Below are 26,960 nucleotides of genomic sequence, written 5' to 3' on the forward strand. Positions count from 1 at the left end.
CGAACCCGCGTCCCCTGCATCAGCAGGTGGACTCTCAACCACTGCGCCACCAGGGAAGCCCTATGCTTTTCTTTTTATTAGGGGCATGACCTTTCTCAGAAGCCTCTCCGGTACAGTGCCCTTCAGAGCCCGCAGGCCAGGATTGGATCACGTGCTTACACCCTCTCTCCAGTTACTGGCTAGGGTGCTGAGAATTATCATGATTTACCCTTCTGGGGCTGAGGAATGATCACCTTCCAAGCCAATGAAAGGTAAATGTCTGAACAAAAGCATGGTTTTGATGGCAAGAAAGAAAGGGAAGGAATAGCTTTTCAGTTAGTGACCAGCCATGTCTGTCACCATAACCAGTTTGGCTCCTTCCCACATTGAAGGTGAAGACAGACAAAAGTAAGTTGGATGTTAAGGCTGGTAAGCAAGTAAGGTGGGTCTATTCATGGTCATGATAAGCAAGGCACTAGAAGGAAACAAGCCTTCTCCTTTGGCCATGCTTAGTTGGAGCTCACAATAGGGCATCCTATAAAGGCTTGATGGTTATTGGAGGTTATTAATAGGTAATATGAAAGTTTAGATGAAGAGGGTTAAATTGGAGGTACTTATGAACTCAGTGAAAATAGAAAAGCAGGAAAAAGCTTATGGTTAACCATTAGTAAGAGTCAGGGATTAAAGAAGATTTAGGTTTATTAAATTCAGTCAACATTTTTTGATCACCTGCTGTGTGGTAAGCACTGGGGGTATGCTCCAAGGTTACAGAGATAAGATATGGTCCCTAGTGTGATCTACCTACAGGTAGATCATAACCTTTAGTGTGCAACATGTGTGAAGGAGGTATTCCCAGAGTCTTTGGGACTTAGAGGAAGAAACATTCAGCCAACCTGATGAGCCAGTAGAGCTGAATATTGAAGGGTAGGTCTGAATTCAAGAGAAGAAAGATGGGCAGAAACTTCAAAGCAAAAAGAGAAGTGTGAGCAAAGTCAGAGACTGGAAACAGTAGTCTTAGTTATAAGATACAAGATGGGAAGTCATGGGAGATGAGGCTTGGGGGATTGGTAGGAACTCGATCTTAGAAGGCATTGAATGTCAAGTGTGTCTGTTGGGGTTCTTGGTTGAAGATGACAAGAGTCCACTTTCTGTCTATTCTTTTCAACAGGAAGGGGTTTATTTATAAGATAGTGTGTGGCTTACAGAATCTGTGGGAGAGTCACCAGGAACAGAGCAGCCGTAGATGTACCCAACTACCCTGTATGACTCTCGTAGTGAAACCCCTGCAGAGGTGCTACAGAAGAACTCAATGCTTCCACTGCCGTGCTTGCCCAAAGACCAGATCTTCCTAGCACAGTCACCATCTCACATTACTCACTTCTATCCCAAGTCTTGTGTGGGACTGCTAGGAAGAAACTGGGTTCTTAGGCAGAACTGAGCTGCAAGAGAGTCTAGGGAATTTAGCTTTTAGTTTTTCAGCCTCTATAGAAAGAAAGTCAAGCTAGAAGTGGGTGGGACTGGATGCTGATTGAGTCACCTTACGGTATCTAGAAATTTTCAGTACAGCTTAGAGTTTTTGTTTTTTATTTATTTTTGGCTGCGTTGGGTCTTTGTTGCTGCACGCGGACTTTTTCTAGTTGTGGCAAGTAGGGGCTACTCTTTGTTGTGATGCGTGGGCTTCTCATCGCGGTGGCTTCTCTTGTTGCGGAGCACGGGCTCTAGGCGCACAGGCTTCAGCAGTTGTGGCACACAGGCTCAGCCGCTGTGGCTTGTGGGCTCTAGAGCACAGGCTCAGTAGTTGTGGCACACAGGTTTAGTTGCTCCGCAGCATGTGGGATCTTCCCAGACCAGGGCTTGAACCCATGTCCCCTGCATTGGCAGGCAGATTCTTAACCACTGCGCCACCAGGGAAGTCCCCAGCTAAGAGTTTTGATTTCTAGGCAATGGGATAACATTGAAAGGTGTTAAAGACAAGGAGCGATATAGCCACATTTGTATATTGATCACTCGGGTTACCGTGTGCAACATGGATTTAGGAAGGGCCGATTGAGGGCTGTTACAGTAGCATGCTACAAATGGTGAGGGTAGAAGGGTTGGAGAAGATGCATCAAAGTAAAAACCACTTTGGAGGTAGAATTTAGCAGGATATGGTGATTGACTAATATATGAGAGAGTATAGGGTGATACTCTGTAGAGTGTATTTAGGTTGGAGTTTCCTTCTTTCTCCATTTCTGGGCTGGAGGAAACACCCGAACATGTGGAAACCCAGTGCTGGGCAGCCAGGGCCATATCCACAGCCCTCTAACGTCGGGTACCCTGGAGGTTGCAATCCTGCTCATCCACCACCTGCCAACCTGACCTTTCCTCCAGACCCCTTTCCCACTCCCCCAGGAGCACCCCAGGGGAATCCAGCTTTTCCCCCTGGTGGGCCTTGTCATCCTGTGCCACAGCTAGGGTATCCAGGATGCCAACCCTCAGGTCCCTACCCCCCTCCATACCCACCACCTGACCCTGGCGTTGGCTCCTGGCATGGTAGGACCAGGAATGGTAATGGACAAGAAGATGCAGAAGAAAATGAAGAACGCTCATAAAAAGAAGCAGGAACACCACAAGCATGGCAAGCATTCCTCCTCTTCCAGCAGTGACTCTGACTGAATACAGAGGCTGGACCCTTTCCTCCAGTCTCTCCAGTTCTTCTCTCCCATCAAGCTTTAGATGCCATCTTGTACTGGGGAAAATTAGCCCTTGTGTCCCTCCCCACCTCACGTCCGCAATCTGAGCCTCACTCTGCTATTCAGCCCTAACTGGCGAGGGAAAATGGGAAAAGGATTGCCATGGGCTAGCAAAGGCCATCTGCGCAGTGCTTTGACAGAACTTTTAGCTGATGAGTTTTGCAAGAGATCTAGTTTTTGAAGATGGTGAGATTTGAGCTAAATGCTGAAGACATGTGATTTTTTAATACACATTGTGTAAATGTGTAAAATGTGATTTTTTACATTCTTTTGTAATACTTATGCTTGGAGAGATGCTGTGCAAATTTAATTATGGGGGAAAAAAACAACCTATACCTTTCTTGTTTAAAAAAAAAGAAAAAAGAGTATAGGGTAATCCATGTGGATGTATCCAGCATAGTTGGGCATCATTAATCTGAGCTCAGGGGAGAGATTCCAAAGCCATGGCCTTTGAAGTCATTAGAGAGAGGAGTGGGCCCTGGAGCCCACAAACCTCAGCCAAGGCACACTGGGCAAGAGTTGCTCATTAGTGAGACAGAAGGAGACCAGAAGAGAAGAGCACCTCAGAGGGCAAAGAGTAAAGCATGGAGAAGTGTTAGGTGGTCAACGGGGTTGAGTGCAGATGAGAGATCCAGTGGGAAAGAAGGAGCAGATGTCCTTAGGACTTGGAGTATAGGGGCAGGCAATAACCTTTGCTGAAACAAATTGTGGCCATTTGTTGTGAGCTGCCAGTTACACTTACGAAACCCTTTTTTCCTCCCAACATGATTGAGGTACAGTTTATATAACAGAAATTCAAACATTTAAAATTTAGAATTCAGTGATTTTTAGTAAGCTTACCAAGTTATGCTGTCATCACTATAATTGTTTTAGAACTTTGTTAGTGGCTTTATTGATGCAATTTACATACCATAATTTTCACCCGCTTAAAATTTACAATTCAGTGGTTTTCAGTATATTCACAGATACGTGCAACTATGACCGATTTTAGAACATTTTCATCACCTCAGAAGAGAAGCGCTGTACCTTTTAGCTATTGCCTCTTAGTTTTAGAACTTTTTGCTCACCCCAGAAAGAACCTTCTTGTCCATATATAGTTACTCCCCATTCCCACCCCCTGACAATCATTTACCAAGCCCTTTTTGCACACAGAACCAAGATCACACATGTATCTTGAAGAGAGGTGGTGTCAGGCACCACGGAGTGGTGGCAGTAGGCACGGGGGATGGGTTCTGTGGTTTGGAGAATACAAAGGTCTGAAAGTGAACCTGACATTGGTAACAGGAGAAGATGAAATAGACAGTACAGATGCCAACTGGGCTTCCCTCCTGGAGTCTTAGGAGGACCAGCTTCCTCTCTCACCTTGAGGTGTCTAAGGGTATAGAGGGTCTTTAGAAGTGTTTTGTTTTTGTTTTTAAACTGGTAGGAATGTAGGTGCCACCTAGAGCCAACTTGGCATTTGACTTTCAGAATCCAAAGATGTCTCAGGAACCAGGGAGCCACATTTCATCTTTGCCTTGAACATAACACAAGGAATCAGTAGTTTTGCCTCATTCTAGTTATTCCTTATTGGTTGAGCAATGTCAGCATATCACTATGTAGGCATGTTTTCATGGGGGATATATAACACACTACTGGTAAAGATGGAGCGGGAAGCACTTTGGGGCTGGGCCTTCCAACAGTGCTTTTAAGCTATTCATGACCCACATGCTCCAGTGAGAACTTGGCAGCAGCTTCTCCTGAAGCAAGCATATTATACGGCTTAACATACTCTAAGAGCTTCTCAGTTTTAATTACAAGTTTAGTGCTATAAGCAGAATGCAGCATCCTGAATTAAGGCTTTATCAGTTTCCATCTTCTAGTGGTTAAAAACTTTTGGAGAATTCCTCTTAATAAAAATTTTAACAAGCTTCTTATTGTTAACTCTAAACATGTCCATATTGAGGCCTAAAGCTTTCTCCAGTGCTGGGAAGCAACCCTGCCCTGCCCTTGTTTGAGCTGGAATAGGAAGCGGCTTCTCAGGCCCCCTCCTTTATTCTGCCACTGCCTTGCAGACTAGTATTTCACATCACCACCTTGGTATGGTATCCCATCCATGAAGTTGCCTCCCTCATTGCCCATCTTAGTGCTGTCTGAGAGAGGCAGAAGGTGATTTACAATCCTTAAGTCAAATGATTTTTCACTTACCTGGGACGTCTCAAGTGAACACTATATTTAAACAATGAGGTTGAAGAGATGTATGACTAAACAGTAAAGAAAGTTACTGCGAGTGTCAGTTTTTCAGAGGCTCCTTATCTATTAAGTGACGTCCCCAGGCTCCTTGGCTTCTTTGTCTCCTACTTCCTGTAATGGAGAACCCTCTTGTCAAACACTGGGAGCTGTTACACCATACCCATGGGCTATTCCCTGAAAACTTTTGCACCTGGGTACAGCATCAGCAAGAAAATAACCCTTTTTCCTTCCTCGTGTGGGCCCAGCCTCACATGCTTCTGACTTGGAGGGTTCCTACCCAGTAACACCAAGACTCAGATTGTCAGCAACTAAGAGAGCGTCAGAACAGGGTCTAGCCTAGGAGTTGTTATTTGGATGTTCTTATACTAATGTTTGTTAATAATTCACTTTAAGAAGACTGCCTAGACCATGTAATCTTTGCTTCCTGCTATCCAAAGCTAATCCCATTAAAATTTCTAGAATGGAAATCCTTGTTAATTGCCTGGACCTTTTCACAAGGAAGCCTTTGTAAACTGGTTGGGAGTCTGGAGAATTTCATTCCTATCCATTTTTGGGTTTTCACTTTCTGTTTCTCCTCTACTCTCCCACCCCACCCCCAGGGCTACCAAGAAAAGAACAAATTCATTGCTGCACAAGGTAAAGTAAGATAATTTTTTACTCTTAGGCTTAACCATGAATGGATTTGGGATTTTTCTTCCAAATGCTAATAGATTACTCAGAATATATTAGCTTTTCTGTAATTATTACCACCTGAAAAAAATATAATCTACCTTGCAGGTTTATAACTAAGGGCCTTCATCTTGATGATTTAGTGTCCAGGGATCCTTTGAAAGAAATTATTTTATATATGTGCATAAAAAATACTGGAGAAGGCTATACACACACATACAACACAGTCTAATGAGGTTCTCTGTCTTGGGGTCATTTGGGAAACTTAAGCTCAAACCAGGCTGCTCAGAATTTGAATTTGGATTTAGTCTCCAAAGAGGATTGGCCACCTCACTGGTCCAGGCTGACTCATCTCCTCCTCCCACTCATGGGCCTGAGCTCCACTATTATTCACAGATAAGTGGTCTAAGAACCCTCAGAGCAGGGACCCAGTGCCATGGTCTTATACATGCTCTGCACACATTTCCATAGCCTGAAGTTCTAACAAGTGTCCTCACCTTTGGGATCCTAGCAAAAAAAAATCTTGATGTTTGCAGCACTAAAAAGTAATTGATGTTATTATGGTCCATCAAAGCCCATTTATTTAATCACTCAACAAATATTTATTGACCATTTATTAATATTATGTGCCAGGCACTGGCCTAGGTGATGGGGATATGTAGGGGAATAAAACAGAATATGGTCTCTGCCTTTTTGGAGCCTTTAGTTGGTAGAGGATAATTTATAGCAAAATAAACAGGAACTTTGGTAAGTGGCTATCGTGTTCAGTATGGTAGCCACTGACCACATGTGGCTATTTAAAATAAAATTTGGGGGAGCTCCCTGGCTGTCCAGTGGTTAGGACTCTGTGCTTTCACTGCTGAGGGCCCAGGGCTCAATCCCTGGGTGTGGAACTAAGATCCCACAAGCCATGTGGCGAGGCCAAAAAATAATAAAATAAAATAAAATTTTAAATCCAGTTCTTCAATCACACTAGTCACTTTTTTTTTTTTTTTTTTTTGGTACGCGGGCCTCTCACTGTTGTGGCCTCTCCCATTGCGGAGCACAGTCTCCGGACACGCAGGCTCAGCGGCCATGGCTCACGGGCCCAGCCGCTCCGTGGCATGTGGGATCTTCCTGGACTGGGGCACAAACCCGTGTTCCCTGCATCAGCAGGCGGACTCTCAACCACTGCGCCACCAAGGAAGCCTGCACACTAGTCACATTTTAAGGCTCAATAGCTACATGTGGCTAGAGGCTACCATATTAGTGCAGATATGAAACATTTCCATCATCACAGAAAGTTCTGTTGGACAGTACTGTGATCGTGATAAAATAGGGATAGAGGTAAAATGAGGCAGAGGTGGTCAGAAGTCTTAGATCTTCCTTGCCCCTGCAGTCTCCCACCAGGACCTGGCCCTTGCCTAACTGGACCCCACTTTCCCTCCCTCTGTAGGCATCTGTCATTTCAGGTCCACCCTCCAAGGCCCACCTCAGCTACCACCTACTCAGTGATGATTTTGGCACCAACAACCACATATAATCTCATCCTCTCTTTGTTTGTCATGGGGCCTTGTTGATGCTAAAACAGTTCTTAAACTAAGTTCACCTTTGATTTCCCCATTAGCCTTTTCTCAGACTCCCTCCCTCTTGAACTTCTCCACAGTACTTCACACTCCTTGAAACCCTCCTGTTATTTCCTGCCATTCAGTTCTCTTGATTTTTCTCACTTTTCTAAATATTGTTTCTCTAGCTCTTATTCTTCTTTCTGCCCTTTAAATATAGTTTCTCTTCAATACTGTGGATGACTACTTCCCTTGAAACTCCATTCTTGTCTTTCATGGCACATTTCTGTCCATTCTTCTGCCTCCTGGGCTTTTTGTTCTGTCTGAACTTGAATAATGCTTAAAGATCCCCAGCGTTCTGTGTTTGACCCCTTCTTTACTCCTCCCCCTCTGTATCCTCTTTGAGAGACTTCATCTAATACCCACCTCTGTTTGACTGGCTGCTGCCTCTCTTGAGCTCCAGAGCCACATTTTTTTGTTCTCTTCTGCTTGAATACCCCCACAGACTCTAGATTCAACATCAGAAACTGAAACGTGACTCTTCCTCGCCCCAAAGCTGCTTTTTCTCCTCTGTTCTTAAGAGACTGGAATGTAATCTATATTCATGGTGACTGGAATGTAATCTACCTAATCAACCAAACCAGATTTGGGGTCATCCAGATCTCCTACCTGTCCCTTGCTTTACATATGACTAGTCCTCTTGTTTCTCTCTCCAAAATCTGCCTTCTCTGACACACTTCCTTACTCTCATCTCTTCTTCCAGCTCTGTTGTAGCAGCCTACTGACTGATCCCTCTGGGCCCTAGCTTTGCTCCTTGGATTCCTTCCACCAGAATGGCCTTTCTTAATGCAAAATTTTTGTCAGACTCTCATGAAAATCCTAGAATGATTTTTCATTATCTGTAAAACAAGCCTTCCTTAGCCTGGCCTCCATCCCTTTAGATCCTGGTACCTCACCTATCTTTCTAGCTTCATCTTCTACCTTCTACACACCCTACACAGTGACCTCACTGAACTCCTTACAGTCCCTGGATGTCTCATGCTCTTACTTGCTGCTAGCCCCCTGCACCTCTGCCTGGAGTACCTCTTCTCCCTATGCCTCCTTTCTAGACTCCCATCTACTTTATCTGTCCTAACATATGGCTCAGATGTCATCTCCTCCAGGAGATATTTCCTGACCTTGCCAGGCAGTGAAATAATTCCACCTCTGTACATCTTTCAGCTATGTGTCCACTTCTGTCATTATTTGTTTTTCTTTTTAATATTTTTCTTTTTACCAAAGGGAATACAAATTTTAAGAAAGTCAAAAGGTATTACAAGGTCTATAAAAACAAAGTTCTCCCCCCTTTCGTCTAAACTTTTTTAGTTTAAAGCAGCCATTTTTATCTGTTGACTTTTTCTTATGATAGATAACTTATTTAATCCTCTTACAAACTACCTCACACTCAGACAGACATGTCCCTTTTCCCCATTCTCCCAGTGGAGTTAAATCACAATTTGTGGTAAAGATAATGCTTGTTATTTACATTCTTATTACTATGCCAATATTATTCACAGCTAAAGCACATAATATTATATAATTTTTTGGTACAGTTTTTGGTTTCCCTCTTTCCCAAGAGTTAATAATTGCCTTTTTTCCTTATTCACTTAGTTCTTTATATACCTAGCAGTGATTTTTTTTCTCTTAAACTCTTTCCTAGAAGTATATATTTCCTCTCAGTACTCACAGATACATGAGGTTTAATTTTTTAGTTTAATTTTTTATCTTGGGGTCCTTCTAGAACCTTCTTCCTTCAGTTCCATTCTGGATTGATCTAGCCTCTGGCAGAGTAATTATCCTGAGCCTTCCCTTTACCAACACCCTGGGAATTCTGTTAGTCTCTCTCCTGTGTTAGATCCCACTTATTTCTTATTCTTTGTTTGTGCCCTTCTAGTGACTTTCTGGAAACGGCTGTGTGGGAGGTAAATTTTAAATTTCAGCCTAAGCAATTTACCCAACCTCTCTGGCTAATGACACCCACCTCAGAGCATGGTAAGAAGGAGTAAATGAGAAATAAAGCACATAGCTCACTATCTCGCCCATAACATAGGTATTCTGTAGGGGTCGTGATTTCTAATCCTCAACTATAGCATCCTTGGGAAACATTGTTCATGTGTTCTCTTTTTATTTTAAGAACCTCACATCCCCACTTCACTCCCTAGTGAAGTGCCTGGCACATACATGGTGGATACACAGGAAATGTTCAGTTAGTAGGTAGGTGGATGGATAGATGGATGATATATTTAGCTGGGGGCATGTGGGCACAGGCTTCCAAAAGTCAGGAATGAATGTTCCCAGTTTCCCAGCATCTTTCTTCCTCTTGGTGTGTGTTCTCATCTTTGCTGTTGGCTACTATAGGACCAAAAGAAGAAACGGTGAATGATTTCTGGAGAATGATCTGGGAACAAAACACAGCCACCATCGTCATGGTGACCAATCTGAAGGAGAGAAAGGAGGTGAGTGGAGAAATTAGATAGAATGGCCCCTGATACAGGCATGACCAACAGAGGGACTGCTTTGTTGGAGTTCTGTGTTTGAGCCTAGGCTTTCCACCCTTTGTGGCTTCTGTGCCTGTCATTCATCCGGACAGAACCCAGGCCAATGTGCCTACTACACTTTCCTGTGGCCTGGAAGCCTCCGATGAACTCAGAGGTATACCTAGGGCACACCCTGTGTCTGGTGACGAAACAGCTTACCTTAGATCCAAAACATCCTGGAAGAAAGACTTGGGCCATTAGACAAGGAAAAGTCACAGTGGGGCTTTTCTCCCCTGGCTTCTCTAGTCCCTCACTCCCCTGGTTTTTTTGTTTTTGTTTTTGTTTTGTTCCTCCTCCTGAGATAGCAGAGGGAGCCGTATGAACTGAGACCCTGCAGGGCACAAGGAAATGTGAGCCCCTGAACTGATCCTTCTGGCAGCCTTCTGACTGGTTCTTTTCTTTCTGTGGCTGCCAAGTCCATGCCTGGTCAGCTCCATCACTGGGCCACAGCCAACACCAGTCCTGAGTCCTGGATCAGGCCCCAGAGAGGAATCCCAATTCGGGACAGTCTCTCTCCAGGATGGCCCTAGAGTCAACCTGATACCCACACTGGGCTGTTGGATGTATTGATTGGCTTAGGAGGGATAGCTTTAGGGCTGGGCTTTAGGTTCATTTTCTCCAACCCTACCTCTGGCTCTTGGGAGCTGTCCAAGGCCTAGTCAACCAGAGAAGGCCTTGGGCCTCTCGTGGCAGGTTTTACAGTCTGCATCAATCCACCCTGGTGACTCCCTCATAGCAGGTTGCTCATTCCAGGGGATCAGACAGACTTACCCCTAGAGCATGACCTAGGATATTGTGGAAGTACAGATTTTGTAGGTAAAATGGCTTCCGATTTGCCCTGAACTAAGAGACTAGAGGTGGGAAAGAGTGAGAAGTATAGGGCTGGGGCTCTGCATAAGTTAAGAGATTGTGCTAAACAGGATAGAAGCTGAGGAACTTAAAAAAAGAACAGTTAGGGAGTTACTTGGTGGCCTGGTGGTTAGGATTCTGGGCACTGCTGTGGCCTGGGTTCAATCTCTGGTCAGGGAGCTGAGATCCTGCAAGCCGCATGGCATGGCAAAAAAAAAGGAACAGTTAAGTCTGTAGCTGACTGAGGTGAGAGAAGAGGCCATAGGGCTTTCTGAGGATTTTAGTCTGGGCTTTTGTGGTCCTTTTCTTTAGGGCCTTTTGCACCTGTTGTGGGCGGGAGGTCTCAGGTCAGGGGGGTGCATGTCTGTTTCTTTCCAGTGTAAGTGCGCACAGTACTGGCCAGACCAAGGCTGCTGGACCTATGGGAATATCCGTGTGTCAGTAGAGGATGTGACCGTACTGGTGGACTACACAGTGCGGAAGTTCTGCATTCAACAGGTACTGTCTCCTACCTCCTTTCTTGGTTCTCATTTAGAATCTGCTGACCATTAAGAGGGCAGAACAGGCCGAGTCATCCCCATCTTACTCAGGGTGGTCAGGAATTGCTGAGTGTGCCAAATGTTCGAACTCTGAAATCAGAGTTCTGGGCTCCCAGGGGATTTTTCTTTTTTTCTTTTTTTTTTCCTTGTTTTTTTCTTTCGGTCAAAGCTAAGTGGGGGAACATTTTCGTGACTTCATGGTTGGGAGAAAAAGTATTACTGAGATGGAGTTTGGTCATCTTAGGTGTGAACCAAGTGCATCAGGAGGTATTGCACCAGTATCTTCTGGTACTTGACTTACCTCTCCTCCTTTCTTACCCCAAAGGCTCCTGACATCAAGGATGTGGTGGGCCCTGCTCCTGACCCTCCAGGGTGACCCTGGAGGCTTGAGCAAAGGTTGCCTTCAGCTGAGGGCACTGTGGTGCTATGAAAAGAGGGCTTACCAAGACTCAGGAGACCTGCATTTTAGTTCTGACCTTGCCTTTTACTAATCCTGGGACCTAGACCAGGTCATTTAACTTTTCTGAGTTTCACATTTCACATCTGTAGACTGTGAATAATAGTAACAGCCTGCCTACCCCATGGGTTTTCTGGGAAGGTTCTCTGTCCATGGTTAAAACTTGCTTGGGAAGTTTAATCCTCTCACTTTGCCATTGTCAGTGATAGCCACAGCTGGCCCTGGCCCCTAAGCCTCACCCTCCTTCCCCTGGTGCTGCCCTACCCCAGGGTATCAGGGCCAACACACAGGGATCTCTTCAATTCACAGGTGGGCGACGTGACCAACAGAAAGCCACAGCGCCTCATCACTCAGTTCCACTTTACCAGCTGGCCAGACTTTGGGGTGCCTTTCACCCCGATTGGTATGCTCAAGTTCCTCAAGAAGGTGAAGGCCTGTAACCCGCAGTATGCAGGGGCCATTGTGGTACACTGCAGGTCAGTGTGGCCTGACCCTTGGCTCCCCACTCATGTCACATTCTGCTCCCATGCTGAGAGCAGGGAAGGCACAGGGGCCCTGGCTGAGGAGGCTGGCACAGAGCAGATGAGCTCTTGGGGTGCCAGGGCAGCATTCAGAGAGACTCCTCAAGAAAACTAGGTGCTGGGTGGGAAAGCACTTGAAGAAAGAGGGAAGGGCAATCCTCCAAGACTGTGGGTGGGGTGACCACTGCTCTGAAGCCAAGAAACTAGGTTGAGTGCTGCCTTGCGTACTTGGAATCTTCAGACCATTCTAAGTGTCAGGGTTCTCTGGTCCTGATAACTAGAGGTAGGGAGTTCAGGGTACAGTGGAGTTGTTGGCTCCGTGAGAGTCCCAGCTCTACCCCATACAGAATTAGAATTTAAAGCCTTGAAGAAAGAGCCCTACCCTGTGCTGCCCACTCCCTGGGTGTTCCCACAAGACATGCTAGCCATCCCAGTAATACTCCTGCTCTCTGGCTACAGTGCGGGTGTAGGGCGTACAGGAACCTTTGTCGTCATTGATGCCATGCTGGACATGATGCATACAGAGCGGAAGGTGGACGTTTATGGCTTTGTAAGCCGGATCCGGGCACAGCGCTGCCAGATGGTGCAAACAGACGTGAGTGGTTTGTGGGTAGGGGGCATACCAGGACCAAAACATCTACCCGCCTCATGGATTACTCAGCCTCCCAGGTTATTGTAAATGGTCATCATACAGTGTGATGAAGGGCGCTTATAAATTATGTATTAAAAGAACTATGGAGCACAGAGGAGGCTGTGCCTAGGGGAATCTGGAAGGTGGGGCAGATGTCATTTGCACTAGACTGTAAGGATATGGAACAGGTCCTGAGGGAAGTAGGTATGTGGGCAGCCAAGGGAGCCATTGCCACAGAGTTGTGATGCAGCTTAGCCAGGTCCAGGAGCAGCAGTGAGATCAGCTCTGTGGTTAGGGCATGGAGTTCAAAGGGCACAGCACTGGGAGGGGAGGGGGGCTGGCACAGGTTTTGTGTGTCACCAGAATTTGACAACCCCTCAGTCTATCCAGTCTGTGCTCTCTGAATGAGCAGGAGTTGGAATTGTCCTTCTCTCCAGGAGGGTACCAGAGTAGGACCCTCCCTCCCAAGTTTAAGCACCCCCAGAGGGACTCATGCCTTTTGAGTCCTGCCTCCCTGAATTGGGACAAGAGTGAATCATTTTATCTCTGCTGGGATTGAAGAAGTGGACTGAAGTGAAATGGGAGTGGGAGGGAGTGCTCTGGCACCACCAGGACCATGTGTGTAACTGGGAACTCGGGCATCATCTGCATTTCAGATGCAGTACGTCTTCATATACCAAGCTCTTCTGGAGCATTATCTCTATGGAGATACAGAACTGGAAGTCACCTCTCTAGAAACACATCTGCAGAAAATTTACAACAAAATCCCAGGGTCCAGCAACAATGGATTAGAGGAGGAGTTTAAGGTAAGTTGGAGCTGAGCTCTTTCAGGATGAAGGATCTATGTGACCTCCAGAATACAGGATGCTTGACTCCTTGTGGATTTACCAACAAATGGTTAATCCCCTTGCAAAGCATGTGGGTGGTTAAGGAGGTGGGTCTCTGGCCCTTTACTCATACCCTAGTCATTCTCAACCCGTCCTGCATGTTAGAGTCACTTGGGTTGTGTTTAGGGGGGAAAAAAACAAAAACAGGCAATGGTATTTGTTTTAAGTCCCCCAGCTCCCCCTCCCAGGTAATTATAATGTACAGCAAGAGCAAGCATTCTCTGCAAAGTAAATATTTTTGGCTTTGCATGCCATACGGTCTCTATTTGCAACTACTTAGCACTGCTGTTATAGCACAAAAGCAGCCATAAACACCCCATAAGCAAATGAGCATGGCAGTGTTTCCGTAAAACCTCATTTGCAATCAGCAGACCAGATTGGCTCATGGACCGTAGGTTGCTGACCCCTGCTGTATGCCATTAGACAGTGGTTCTCAACTCACCTAAGGGACATGTCACACTCTCATCAATTAAAGTGCTCCCAGAAGCAAGAGATTCTGGATTGGGATGGGGAAGACCAACTGCCTTAAAGCGCTCCTGAAGCTATAATGTACACATGAATTACCTCGGGACCCTATTATGATGCAGGTTCTGTTTCAGCTGGCCTGAGTTGGGGCCTGAGATTCTGCATATATAACAAGATGAGGCTGGTGCTGGTTTATGGGCTACACTTTGAGTAGCAAAAATCAAGAAGGAACTTTGGAATAAGGAGAAGGGAGGATATATATTTGAATAAGGTTTTCTAAAGAATCTAAGACAGCCTCTGGGAGTAGAACAGCAGGGAGAGAGGGAGAAAGGGCACATTGTCTCCTATAAGAGTAGATTACTTGTTCCAGGATCATGAAATTTCAGTCTAAGGGAATCACAGGAACCGGGAAAACAGTGTTTCCCGAACACTCTTGGCTTATTAAAGACAGAAAAACAGTGTTCTGATAAGAACATGTGAAAATGATGGAGGTCAGGGCTCTGCTGAAAAGAGCAGTATGCCAGTGTGCCCTGGATGCAGGTCCAGTGACAGACATAATCTTGTCAAGTCCAGTTACTGAGATCAGTAATGCTTCCCCTCCCCTTCCCAATTCAGAAATTAACATCAATCAAAATCCAGAATGACAAGATGCGGACCGGAAACCTTCCAGCCAACATGAAGAAGAACCGGGTTTTACAGATCATTCCATGTAAGAGCCCTCTCCCCACCCAAAGCCTTAATGCCCCATCCCCCTTTCCCTTCACCCTTTGAACTTCTTGGGTACTAGTTAATGATCAGCTTGGAGACAAGAATTATGGCATTGTCCCTTATTGTTCCCAGTTCTTCAGTGGCTTCTGGAAAGAGCATGAAGCCCAAAGGTTTTCTGCCTCCTGGGCTAGGAACAGGCATGTTGTTGCCCAGCTGGAATTATATCTTCTCAGAGCTGAGGTTGGGGGGGATAGATGGAAAGAGAGGGAGAAGACGACAGGTGATGCTGGGGAGCCACAGGCTGCTGTCCTTCTTGCAGATGAATTCAACAGAGTGATCATTCCAGTTAAGAGGGGTGAGGAGAACACAGACTACGTGAACGCATCCTTCATTGATGTAAGTGGTGGCTGTGTCCCCGGAGCTCCCAGCACTCCATGGAGATTCAGCTGGGCCTTGCAGTGCTCCTCTCCCAATGCTTGGAAGGGTGGTCTTTGAGTCAGTCATCAAATGCAGAACTGATACCCTTCCTGTACACTAGGTCTGTCAGGGCCCCAGTTTGGAAGGAAAAGTTCACAGCACAGACCAAAGGCTAAAAACACTAACCTCTGGTCCTTCCCATTCCTGCTGTCTCCATCCTAGCCCCAGCACCCCCTTCCCTCATCTTCTTACAGCGACCAGCATGCCAGCCAGGGTTAGGTCCTTGGCCAAAGGGGAGCTCTGCCTGGGATGTGTTTGTCTCCAAGCAGCCCCTGTCCCATCCCAGTGGCCTGTCTTCTCCACTAGCCCCTCCCTGATCAAACCATTTCACTCCTGCCATTGACCTGGATTGTATAGGGCTACCGGCAGAAGGACTCCTACATCGCCAGCCAGGGCCCTCTTCTCCACACAATTGAGGACTTCTGGCGAATGATCTGGGAGTGGAAATCCTGCTCTATCGTGATGCTAACAGAACTGGAGGAGAGAGGCCAGGTGAGCTCAAAAAGGTCCTGGGCTGTAGGAGACAAGAGACACATGAAAAAAAGCGGGGGAAGGAGGGTGATGCTAAGAGGGTATTTGGACTTTTTCTTTGACTTAAACTAATCAAAGAGCCATTGCCCAGCTGCTTGGTATCTGAATAGTCAGCTTCTCTCAGGACTGGTCAGAGCCTCCATTCGGTTCCCAGACAGTTCATACCCTCTCATTTCTCTCCTGAATACGGTCTCCCCAAGCCTAGCTTTGTGCACACCCTCTGCACCCCACCTCCACGGGCAGGGTAGAACTAGTGAGAGGAGAGATACAGAGCCAGACTGAGGTTCCGACATGGAGCTTGTGTGAGTGTCTCTAAGGAGAGAGTGCCTTCCAAGCCAGAGAAATTAACTAGAAGACTGGTGGGAAGATGGGTCACTTCTTTGCTGACTAAACAAAAGAAAACAATAGAATTTGAGAAATAACTTTTGTTAACATTCAGTAACAAGGAAATCTTCTAAAGAAAAAAGCCCTTGAGAATTGTCAGCGTACTCAGAATATAAAGGGACCTTAGAGGCCCCCTAGGCCAGCTCCCATTCAGTGTTGGAAATCTCTTAACACTATTTCTGGATCAGAACCTTGCAGCCTCTACTGAGCACTTTCAATCTCAGGGGTCACTCTTTCTCTGCCCACCTCCCACCGCACCCCTCTCAGTATTACTTGTGGCTCAGTCTGTGTTCAGATAGTGCTTATTATCTTCAGACTCTTTCTGCTGTGGTGCACAGTGCAGTAAATGGGTGCTTCATGATGCCTGGTGCGCAGCTTAACAGGGGTCAGAATCAAGAGAAGGAGTGGGAGAGGTTAGCAAGGGCCCAGGGGAAAAGGTCCTTCTAAGCCATAGTGAAGAGTTTGAATTTTGTAAAGCAGTTGAAGAACTCTTGACAATATCAGATTTGTAGTTTTTTTAAATCCATCTGGCTATGGTGAGGAGGACAGATTAGAAATGAGCAGGCAAGCCAGAAGCAGAGAGGAAACTGCAGCAGTAATGCTGGTGGCCTGGACTCAGCAGGGGTGGTGAGAAGGGATCTGCCCCAAGAGATGGTGCAGAGGTGGGGTGGACTGGACTGGGGGAAGGGGGGAGAGGAAGAATTAAATACGTTTTTTACATTGGTTTTTCCAAGCCACATCTTTCCCATTCTGTACTTGGGCAGTTTGTTTATTTTAACCTTGATACAGCCTTGATATTTGCTCACCCTGATGTACCGTTATGTCAAGATTTTTTTCAGATTTAATCGTTTAACTCATTAGTTGTTGTTCTCGGATTTGTATCATGTATCTAATCAACAGACATACGTTATAGGTCTTCACCTATCATTAATAACAATACTGATGAGGTGAGAGATTTGGAGGAAGCGTACACCTGAGTGACAAAGGCCAGTTGGGGGATGAGCTACTTTGTTATCAGGAATTAGGTGCATGTCTCCTGACCCTCTCTGATAAGCTGTGATGGAACGTACATATAGACCAGGGACCTACATGAGGTTCCCTCCACACTTCCACCCTCTGGATCTATGATGAGCAGGTCCAAAGAGCAGGCAGAAAAAGCTGGAATGGCGAGCACATTCTCAGTCCACTGCCCTGTAATAAAAAGCAGCCCAGTGAATACCTCAGACTCTGTCTAGTCAGATTGTCAGGCTTTTCCATCCTTGAAGTAGACCTAGTGAGAGTACAAGGCAGAAGGGCAGGAAGCATTTCTCACTGGTAGAGGTGGGGAGAGAGAGGACATGCACCCACAAGTTTTCCTGCCTGTTGGCCAGGCCTGCAGTCAGTTGGATGAGGCCCATTCCCCTCTACCTACTAACGCTGTGCCTATGCTTCTGTCTTAGGACCAGTGAAACAGAAGCTTCTGAAGTGGAACAGAACAGGTTATAGTAACATTCTTTACCAGCCTCACCAGCCTCTAAGATAAAATTTTACTTTCTTTTGCACCTCCCATTCATCTTATCAAGTGTAGCTCCCAGAGATATTAACACAGTAAGCCTAAGTGAGACAATGAAGGGTGTCTCCATTTATACATTCTGACACCACTCCCTACCCCCAATTTAAATTCCGAGAAAAAGTCTGATCCAAAAATGTAAATTCTGTATACATTAAAATTCCAAAGGAATTAAAACCTAAAATTCTTTTCTCCCTGTTTTATTTTTCTGCACCATTTAAACCGGGGGGTGCACCAAGAGGCTTGGTAAGGCCTGAGTTCCTCTCATCAGCTGCAGCTTGATGCATCCACCATCATCATCAGAGTGAGCAGAGCAGCTCTAGCAGTTTCTGCATGGTGTCACCTCAACCCAAGGCCACATTCTGCTTCTCCAGAGAGACAATAAAACATGATAGACCCTTGTTAGACCCTTGCCCACAAAGCTCTGTATCACCATCACTGTTTTCAGCCCCAGACCATAGCAAGAAACTTAGTGCTATCTAGGGGAAAGAGGGTAAACAAAGACAACAAGAGAAAAGACTGAAAAGCTTCTCTGTTTCAGCTTCTTTAGGGATACCAATATCTAGAGTCCATAACCTGAAAATATAAATATTAGATTAAACCCCAGTTCCCAAGCATTCTTCTACTAGACTTGAACACCAGCTCCTCATCTCCGATCACCCACAGATGACTCCAACACCTGGCTTGCTGCCCCTTTTTTGATTCCTATTTCTGTTTCTATTCTTGGAAGCAAAAGTATGTATGTGGGTGATCCATCTACTCTTGGAGCTTCTCAGCCTCCTTAGCCATCCAGTTCCATGGTCAAACCACAACCTTGTCATCCCCCCATATCTGCACTGCCTTTGGAATGTCAACATTAGGCATCCCGCCCTGTTTACCATCTCCTGTCCTTTCACCTCACTACTTCTCTTTTCTTACTCCAGTAATTCTTTGTCTTCATCAGGTCCTTAGAGACATTGGCTTCTCCATTTTTCAATCTCAATCACCCCAGTAATGTCCCCACCTTCCTTCTTACTCTGTTAAGAGTTTTTGTGACTTGTCATGATTATAATCCCTCCCTTCTTAACATGCACTATTCCCTCATGGTCTCTTACTTTCATGGCAAGGTCTCTACCCTATTAAACTCAATTATATGCCTGCATCTGGTATCAAACATTACTGGGAGAAAACGCAAAATGGTGCTGAGTGGTCTCACATTGAATTCGTGACCACAAATCTAATATGGGTAATTAGTGTCACCTACCAATCCTACTTCCCTTCCTTCTCTTTCCTCAGACCTTCAACATTCCCTATTGCCTATCCCGTCACACTCACACCTTATCTTTTGATCTCGTTCTTCTCCGAGAAAGCAGACAAGAATGCTCTCATCTTCTTACCCCCAAGCAGCCAGCCTGGGGCTGGATGAATCTGTATCCATTCATCCATTCTCTTGTCTTCTCTCTGGTTGCAGTAGAAAAGTGTTCCTACATTTCTCAGTCCAACTATCCACTGTGCCCTGATCCCTTCCTCTCCTGTCTTCTCAAGAATGTTGCTGCTCTCATTATCTTCTCTCACCTCCATCCGTAAATAGTTCCCCTCTCTCCTCTATACTCTTATCAGCCTATTGTTACTTTCCTATCTTTAAAAAACAAAGATCTCCTAACCCCACATTTCCTTCCATGTGCCATCCCATTTCTCTGTACCCCTTCCTAGCAAAACTCCTTTAAAAGACATTGGCTTTCTCCCCTCACATTCTCTCATCCTGTTCCCTCTAGCCTTGACTCCTTGGACTGCTTCAGTCAAGATCACCGGTGACCGCCGTCTGCCCAACGCAAAAGTTATTTCTCTTTTCTTGTCTTTCTTGTACCTTTGTAGCAGCGTGTGAAACCATCAACACACACTCCTTTCTCCCCAAGACGTTTTCTTCCCTTGACTTCCATGATGTCACCCCCTCCCCGCTCACTGGCCTGGCAACTCCTTTGTTATTTCTTTTGTGACCTCCTCCTCCTCTGCATGACCTCTAATCATTGGAGTGTCCAACACCCAGGTCTTAACCCACTTCTGTTCTCTTCTGATACACTATTCCTTGAGGATCTCATCCAACTCTGAGGCTTTAAATACTATATGTCAGGGACTCTCACATCTATGTCTCTAGCCCAGTTACCCCCCACCTTCCCAGTTGTGGACCACATAGCTACTTGTTATCTTCTCATGGATGTCTGTTAAGAATCTCAAACTTCATATGGCCCAAATAAAATTTGGTTTCCTCCTTTCCCTCATGCTGGTTCATCCCACCCTACCCATCTCAGTAAATTGTACCACCTTGCACTCAGATGCTTGTATCAGAAGTCTAGGAGTTACCTTTATTCCTCTCCTTTTCTCACTCTCCACAGCCAGTCTGTCAGTGAGTCCTGATGTATGCTGAGCATATCCACTTCTCTTCAGTGTAACTCCTGTCACCCGCATGCAAACCATCATCTCTCACCTGCATCACTGAAGTAGTCTGGCAGCCAGTCTGCCTGCTTCCATTCCCATCCCCTTTTAGCCACTTCTCTACATGGAGGCCAGTGATCCTTTTGAAAATATAAATCTAATTATATCACTCCTTGTCTTAAAATCCTCTTTGGGCTTCCTCATCTTGAGGGAAAATCTACCCATGCATTCAAAATTTAGGGCTTTCCTGGTGGCGCGGTGGTTGAGAGTCCGCCTGCCAATGCAGGGGACACGGGTTCGTGCCCCGGTCTGGGAAGATCCCACATGCCGCGGAGCGGCTGCGCCCGTGAGCCATGGCTGCTGAGCCTGCGCGTCCGGAGCCTGTGCTCCGCAACGGGAGAGGCCACAACAGTGAGAGGCCCGCGTACCAAAAAAAAAAAAAAGAAAAAAAACAACAAAATTTAGAAACCTTTTCCTGTTAATATCCAGTCCCAAGACTTGAATTGGGTCCTTCTTCCTCTTCTGTTTCTATTGCTTATTTTAAGTCTCCTAGTTTCCATTTTCCCTCATCCCCATCTGCCCTCCACGTACAGAGTGGAGCATAGATTCTGAGGTGAGCCACAGCCTCTACTCCCTGAGGGTTGGGTCCCACATTTGTCACAGCCTTGCATTCCCCACAGGCCTACTCTCCAGCTCTGTGCTCTCACGTCTCCATCCTCAGCAGGATACCAAGGCATTTTTAGCCCTGGGCGACAGTGGGTACAGCCACTGCTGGCCCCTGCTCTGGATTCTGTTACAGCTCTTTTTGCCATATCCCTCCCCACAGCCATGAGAGGCAGCTCGGGAGTCAAGTCCCATTTAAGCCCAACCTGATTTTTCTGTTTGTGTTGTTGGGCCCACACAGAGGGCTAAATTAAATAAGCCTTCACCTGGGTGAGTAGGGTAATTTCCTGCCATCGGTCCAACATCTGCGATCATCTTATGTGGCTTCTCTTTATTTCATGTAGTCCCTTAAATCCTATCCCCATAAGTTTACCAGGCTTGCTTTCTCTCAGCACACCGTACCTGCTTCCCTACAATATCTGTGTCACCTTGAAATTTACCCTACAACAGCACTGATCTAACTTCTTGGTCCTACCACAGGTAATCATTTTGGCTGGTTAGGCAGCCAGAGCAGACATGCTTTCACTGTTGACCAACTCCTTGTCCAGAGTTTGAAGAGGGGATTTTTTTTTTTTTTTTTTTTGCCGTACCGCATGGCTTGCGGGATCTCAGTTCCCGACCACGAATCAAACCCATGCCCCCTGCAGTAGGAGTGCAGAGTCCCAGCCACTGGACCACTGGGGAATTCCCTAAAGAGGGGACTCTTTTTTTTTTTTTTAATTTATCTTTATTCTATTTACTTTTTATTTTTGGCTGTGTTGGGTCTTCTGTGCTGTGCGCTGGCTTTCTCTAGTTGTGGTGAGCGAGGGCTACTCTTCGTTGTGGTGCGCGGGCTTCTCATTGCAGTGGCTTCTCTTGTTGCGGAGCACAGGCTCTAGACGCACGGGCTTCAGTAGTTGTGGCACGCAGGCTCAGTAGTTGTGGTGCACGGGCTTAGTTGCTCTGCGGCATGTGGGATCTTCCCGGAACAAGGATTGAACCCATGTCCACTGCATTGGCAGGCGGATTCTTAACCACTGCACCACCAGGGAAGTCAAGAGGGGACTCTTAATGGTTCAATTCTGCATCCCTGGGAGTCCTCCTTGCAATCTGCCCCTTTTCTTCTCTGTTATGCCTCTTTTCCTAAACTAAGGAGATCTAAAATGTCTGAAGGCTGTTAAGTGTGGGACCATTAATATTTCCTTTTCTTGCCATAGTGTGATTCTGGCTCCTACATGCTGTTGCTGTAAAGCTCTTTGTATCTTAGCAGTTCTAATGGTTTTAAAGCAGCCCCAGTCTTTAGTTCTGACTGGTAAAACTGCATAAAGGCAGTGTTGGGAAGGAACTGTGGTAACAAAACTCACTCCACCCACCAAGCCCTGAAAACCAATGTAGTCTCTGTTTAAGATGTGCCTTAATTAGATTTTTCTAAAGCTGTTCTGGTTGAAGAGAGGGCCCAGAGCTCTGACCCTCAGGGTATCCCCAGGGCTCCTAGTGGGCACACATTGAAAAGCAGTGGTCTGTGACATTTCCTTGATCTACCACTTTAATAATCCCGTATTTTAAAATGAGCTCAGTGTCATTTATAAAGGGGGTAATGAATGATCACACATGAAAAGCAAGAAAAGTCATTAAAAGGGACTTATAATACTGATTTTATTTGGACTATCAGTGATTTTTATTTTTGTATTTAATTTCCCCACATCTTTTCCAATGAACATAGAGTACATTTATGGTTGAGTATCTTTATTTATTTATTTATTTATTTATATTTTTGGCTGCATCAGGTCTTCATTTCTGCGCATGGGCTTTCTCTCTAGTTGCAGCAAGCAGGGGCTACTCTTTGTTGCAGTGTGCGGGCTTCTCGTTGTGGTGGCTTCTCTTGTTGCGGAGCGTGGGCTCTAGGCACGCGGGCTTCAGTAGTTGTGGCTCACGGGCTCTAGAGCGCAGGCTCAGTAGTTGTGGCACACAGGCTTAGTTGCTCCGCGGCATGTGGGACCTTCCCAGACCAGGGCTCGAACCCGTGTCCCCTGCATTGGCAGGCAGATTCTTAACCACTGCACCACCAGGGAAGTCCCATATGGTTGAGTATCTTTAAATTGCCAACAGTGAAGTATCTAAGATCTCCCCTAAAATGATCTAAAGAAAGGACAGCATAACCGTATTTTGTTTTTTTTATGTATTTATACCCTGGCTTGTTCTGCAGACATTAATAAACACATTCATTTACCAGATACTTATTGAGAACCTACCAGATGCAGGCAGTGTGCAAGGTGCTGGGAAAACAAAGATGAAAAGAGGCAGCCCCTGCCCGCAAGGAGCTGTAGAAGGAACTGAGCCAGGTGCAAGCAGAGACAACAGTAAACCATCTTGTGCTCACTAATAAGGACAAAAACACAAGAGCTAGCAACTATAAGGTGCCACTGCAGATTAAAGAGTTAAAGAGGAGGGACTTCCCTGGTGGCGCAGTGGTTAAGAATCTGCCTGCCAATGCAGGGGACACGGGTTCAAGTCCTGGTCCGGGAAGATCCCACATGCCGTGGAGAAACTAAGCCCCTGCACCACAACTACTGAGCCTGTTCTCTAGAGCCAGTGAGCCACAACTACTGAGCCCTGCGTGCCACAACTACTGAAGCCTTCGCACCTAGAGCCCATGCTCCACAACAAGAGAAACCCACGCACTGCAACAAAGACCCAACGCAGCCAAAAATAAAATTAATTAATTAAAACAAACAGAAAAAAAGAAGTTACACTTTTTTTTTAAAAAAAAAAAAGTGTTAAAGAGGAAAGGAATGAAAGCATACTGTGGACTGGGCTTTGGTGAAGCACCGTGGCTGGGTGAGAATGTAATTGGGTTCAGTTTTTCTGGATTAGCAGTCTGATATACATAAGTAACTACAAATGTGGGAACACCTCAAAGGAGCAGAGAAAAAGGAATTGGAACAAAGACACTGATTCCTCCTCTCCCTCCACCCTGCCATTGAGTGTTAGAAGCAGCTATGAGCTGATGGTCAGAGTTCTTCACAGACCCTGTCAGTGTTGCAAATTAGACTATAAGTAATAGCAAAAGGTTAAGTGATTAGTGGACTTAAGTTGTTAAATATGGATGTCCTGCTGAGGATCAGAAGTTAAACTGGAGTGATGTTAAGTAGTAGAAGGACCCTCTGAGTTTTTGATACCTTGGGGAAGAAGTGTGTCGGTGTAAGTGGCTGTATTGAGAGGAGCAGTCTGCTCACAGGGCAGCCCTGCTTTTACCACACATGGTATTCTGAGCCCCTCACCTCTCCCATTTGTCCCCCAGGAGAAGTGTGCCCAGTACTGGCCCTCTGATGGACTGGTGTCCTATGGAGACATCACAGTGGAGCTGAAGAAGGAGGAGGAATGTGAGAGCTATACCGTCAGAGACCTCCTGGTCACCAACACCAGGGTAAGATGCCTGGTGGGTGGCCTTCTCCCACAGGGAAAGCAGGGTTGCACCTACCTCTCTGATCCTCCTTCCTCCAAAGGAGAACAAGAGCCGGCAGATCCGGCAGTTCCACTTCCATGGCTGGCCTGAAGTGGGCATCCCCAGTGATGGAAAGGGCATGATCAGCATTATTGCAGCCGTGCAGAAGCAGCAGCAGCAGTCAGGGAACCACCCCATCACCGTGCACTGCAGGTATGCCCACCCCAACCCTCAGGGGGCAGAGAGAGAAAGGCATGGGAGGCAGGCAGAGGGGTGTGATGGGAGCCTGTATCAGACAGTGAGGAAAGCCATACAAGAGTGGGATGTTGGCGAGCACGTGGCAGTCAAGTTTAATGACCAGAACAGGCCCAGATGATAAGAACTTCATACTTTAAGTGCTAGGGAACAGCAGTCCCTAATGTTAAGATATTGGGCAGGGGAGGTGATGCAGAAGGGGAACAGCAGGGGAGACTGACAGTGGAGAAGACCAGTTGGGCAACATGGGAATGAGGGCTGTTTCCCTAAGAAACACAGGAAAAGAGAAAAGGGCAACTATTTTGAAAATAGTCAGAAGAAAAATGAACAAGACTATAAACATAGCTGTGAAAAAGAGGAGTCTCCTAGGTTCGAGGCTGGGTAATGGCTGGTGTCACTGACAGAAGGAGGATAGCAAGGGGACCCATGGGGCAGGGGGTGGATTTTGTTTGGGGCACATTGTATGAAATTGCATTTTAGAAAAAATTTTACCTTGAGTTTGTATTGCTTTTATAATTGGGGGAGGGAATCTCTTTTAAAAGGGAAGGAAGAATATATTTAAAATTCCTACAAATTGGTTTTGAAGATAGAAAAATGAGCAAAGGAACTTCTAGAAATGTATCTAGTAAATGTTCTTCAAATGGCCAAAATGAAATATGTAATTACAAGAATCGAAGTACCGTTTATAATAGTAAAAGATGGTAGGGACTTCCTTGGCGGTCCAGTGGTTAAGACTCTGGGCTTCCACTGCAGGGGGCATGGGTTCAATCCCTGGTTGGGGAACTAAGATCTGGCATGCCATGCGGTGCAGCCAAAAAAAATTGAAAAAAAGATGGTAAATAATCTAAGCATGTATTAAGAGGGGACTGGTTCAGTAAGCTCTGATATATCTCATACTACAGAGCTTCAGATAATTAATTAGAAATCTGTTTATGTACTGGTATTCAGTAATCCTCAAGATTTATTGCTTAGTGAGAAAAGCAGTGGGAGACAGGGAAAGAATATGTTCATGTGGGTATATGCATAAATTATCTCTAGAAGGACACACAAGGACCTGATGACATTGGTTGTTTCCCAGGAAGAAACTAAAAGGATGAAGAAGTAGAGTAGGAAGGAGACTTTCCACTGTTTCTGACCTTTTTGAAATTTGAACTATGCTAATTTATTACCCGTACAAAAATAACTCATTTGAAAAAATGTTTTTAAGAAGAAAAAGTGGCAAAGTCCACCATCTAATGCAAGTGTACAGTAAACATGAAAAGATGCTAATCCTTATTAGCAATATGAGAAACGGGGATGAAAACAGTAAAACATGGCTTTTTGTCCATTGGATTGGCAAATTAAAAGGATTCCTTGAACTACAAAAATAAACACTTCCTTGCCCACACTTTTAAATCTCCCATGCTGCTCTCTCCCTTAGTCACCCTCTCTTGGCAAACCCCAGATTCTCTAGCTACCCTGCACCATGCAGCTGAATATGGCTAAAGGAAAGCATCATGTTACAAGCCTCATTTTACGTTTCTGATGACTTCATCGTTGGCGATTAGTGCTGCGCTGCAGTCCTTCTGCATCTCCCACTGTTCTAGACCAGGGCTAGGCAAACTAGGGCCCAGTGCCAGAGCTGGCCTGCCACATGGTTTTGTGGGGCCTGTAAGGTAAGACTTGTGTTTACATTAAAAACAATTTTTTTTTAATCAAAAGAAGAATATTTCATAACATGAAAATTACATGAAATTTACATTTGTGTTCATATATAAGGTTTTATTGGAACATGGCTATGCTTATATATTATCTGTGGCTGCTGTCCTGCTCCAGCAGCAGTATTGAGACCATTCGTGGTACTCTTACTACCTCACACTGCTGCTCAGCACACAAGAAGCACAGTTGTGCAGTTGTAACTTGACTTTGTCTCTCTTCCCAGCAAAACCTAAGATACTTACTATTTGGCCCTTTATAGAAAAGTCTGCCAGCCTTTGTCCTGGATGATCATTTCATCCTCCTCTCAAACCTCAAACCTCCAGTACCTCTCCCATCCTCATATTTAAGAAATGACCATGTTTTCTATTTGCCTAGGAAAAAAGAAGCAATCAGAGAATTTCCACTTGCTCTTAACCACCACAGCTCCCCATCTACCTGCATTAGTGCTGTGGACCCTGCATCCCTCCTGTTCAGTGGTTGAGTTGTCTGAACTCTCTCTGAAGTCAGCTACATTAGTCCTCTATTGCTGTGTAATAATATTACCACACACTTAGCATCTCAAAACAACACACATTTATCTTGCAGTCTTTGTGGTTAGGAATCTGAGCACATCTTAGCTGAGTCCTGTGCTTCAGGGTCTCAAAAGGCTGCAGTCAAGATGTTGACCAGATGGGCTTTGGTCCCATCTGAGGCTTGCCTGGGGAAGGATCCACTTCTGAGCTCACTTGGTTGTTGGTAGCATTCAGTTCCTTGTGGAATTTTGTATTTTGAAGTTTCT

The 26,960-nt window shown here is 45.6% G+C and overlaps 1 protein-coding gene and 1 pseudogene across 3 annotated transcripts in view; both read left to right on the forward strand.

Annotated features, from left to right (window-relative positions):
* The window catches only part of PTPRA (protein tyrosine phosphatase receptor type A), a 183,182-nt gene that overhangs the window by 152,465 nt on the left and 3,757 nt on the right, over positions 1-26,960 (forward strand). For all 3 annotated transcript variants that reach the window (XM_032604872.1, XM_032604873.1, XM_032604874.1), the window contains 11 exons: positions 5,543-5,579; positions 9,554-9,651; positions 10,960-11,079; positions 11,887-12,053; positions 12,558-12,693; positions 13,386-13,535; positions 14,697-14,790; positions 15,109-15,185; positions 15,624-15,758; positions 24,086-24,211; positions 24,291-24,442. In XM_032604872.1, coding sequence (XP_032460763.1) covers positions 5,543-5,579; positions 9,554-9,651; positions 10,960-11,079; positions 11,887-12,053; positions 12,558-12,693; positions 13,386-13,535; positions 14,697-14,790; positions 15,109-15,185; positions 15,624-15,758; positions 24,086-24,211; positions 24,291-24,442 — 1,292 coding nt within the window. The remainder of the gene's footprint in view (positions 1-5,542; positions 5,580-9,553; positions 9,652-10,959; positions 11,080-11,886; positions 12,054-12,557; positions 12,694-13,385; positions 13,536-14,696; positions 14,791-15,108; positions 15,186-15,623; positions 15,759-24,085; positions 24,212-24,290; positions 24,443-26,960) is intronic.
* Positions 1,811-5,535, forward strand: LOC116739939 (annotated as a pseudogene).

The sequence above is a fragment of the Phocoena sinus genome, chromosome 15 (genome assembly GCF_008692025.1).
Source record: "Phocoena sinus isolate mPhoSin1 chromosome 15, mPhoSin1.pri, whole genome shotgun sequence".
In the NCBI taxonomy this organism is placed as follows: domain Eukaryota; kingdom Metazoa; phylum Chordata; class Mammalia; order Artiodactyla; family Phocoenidae; genus Phocoena; species Phocoena sinus.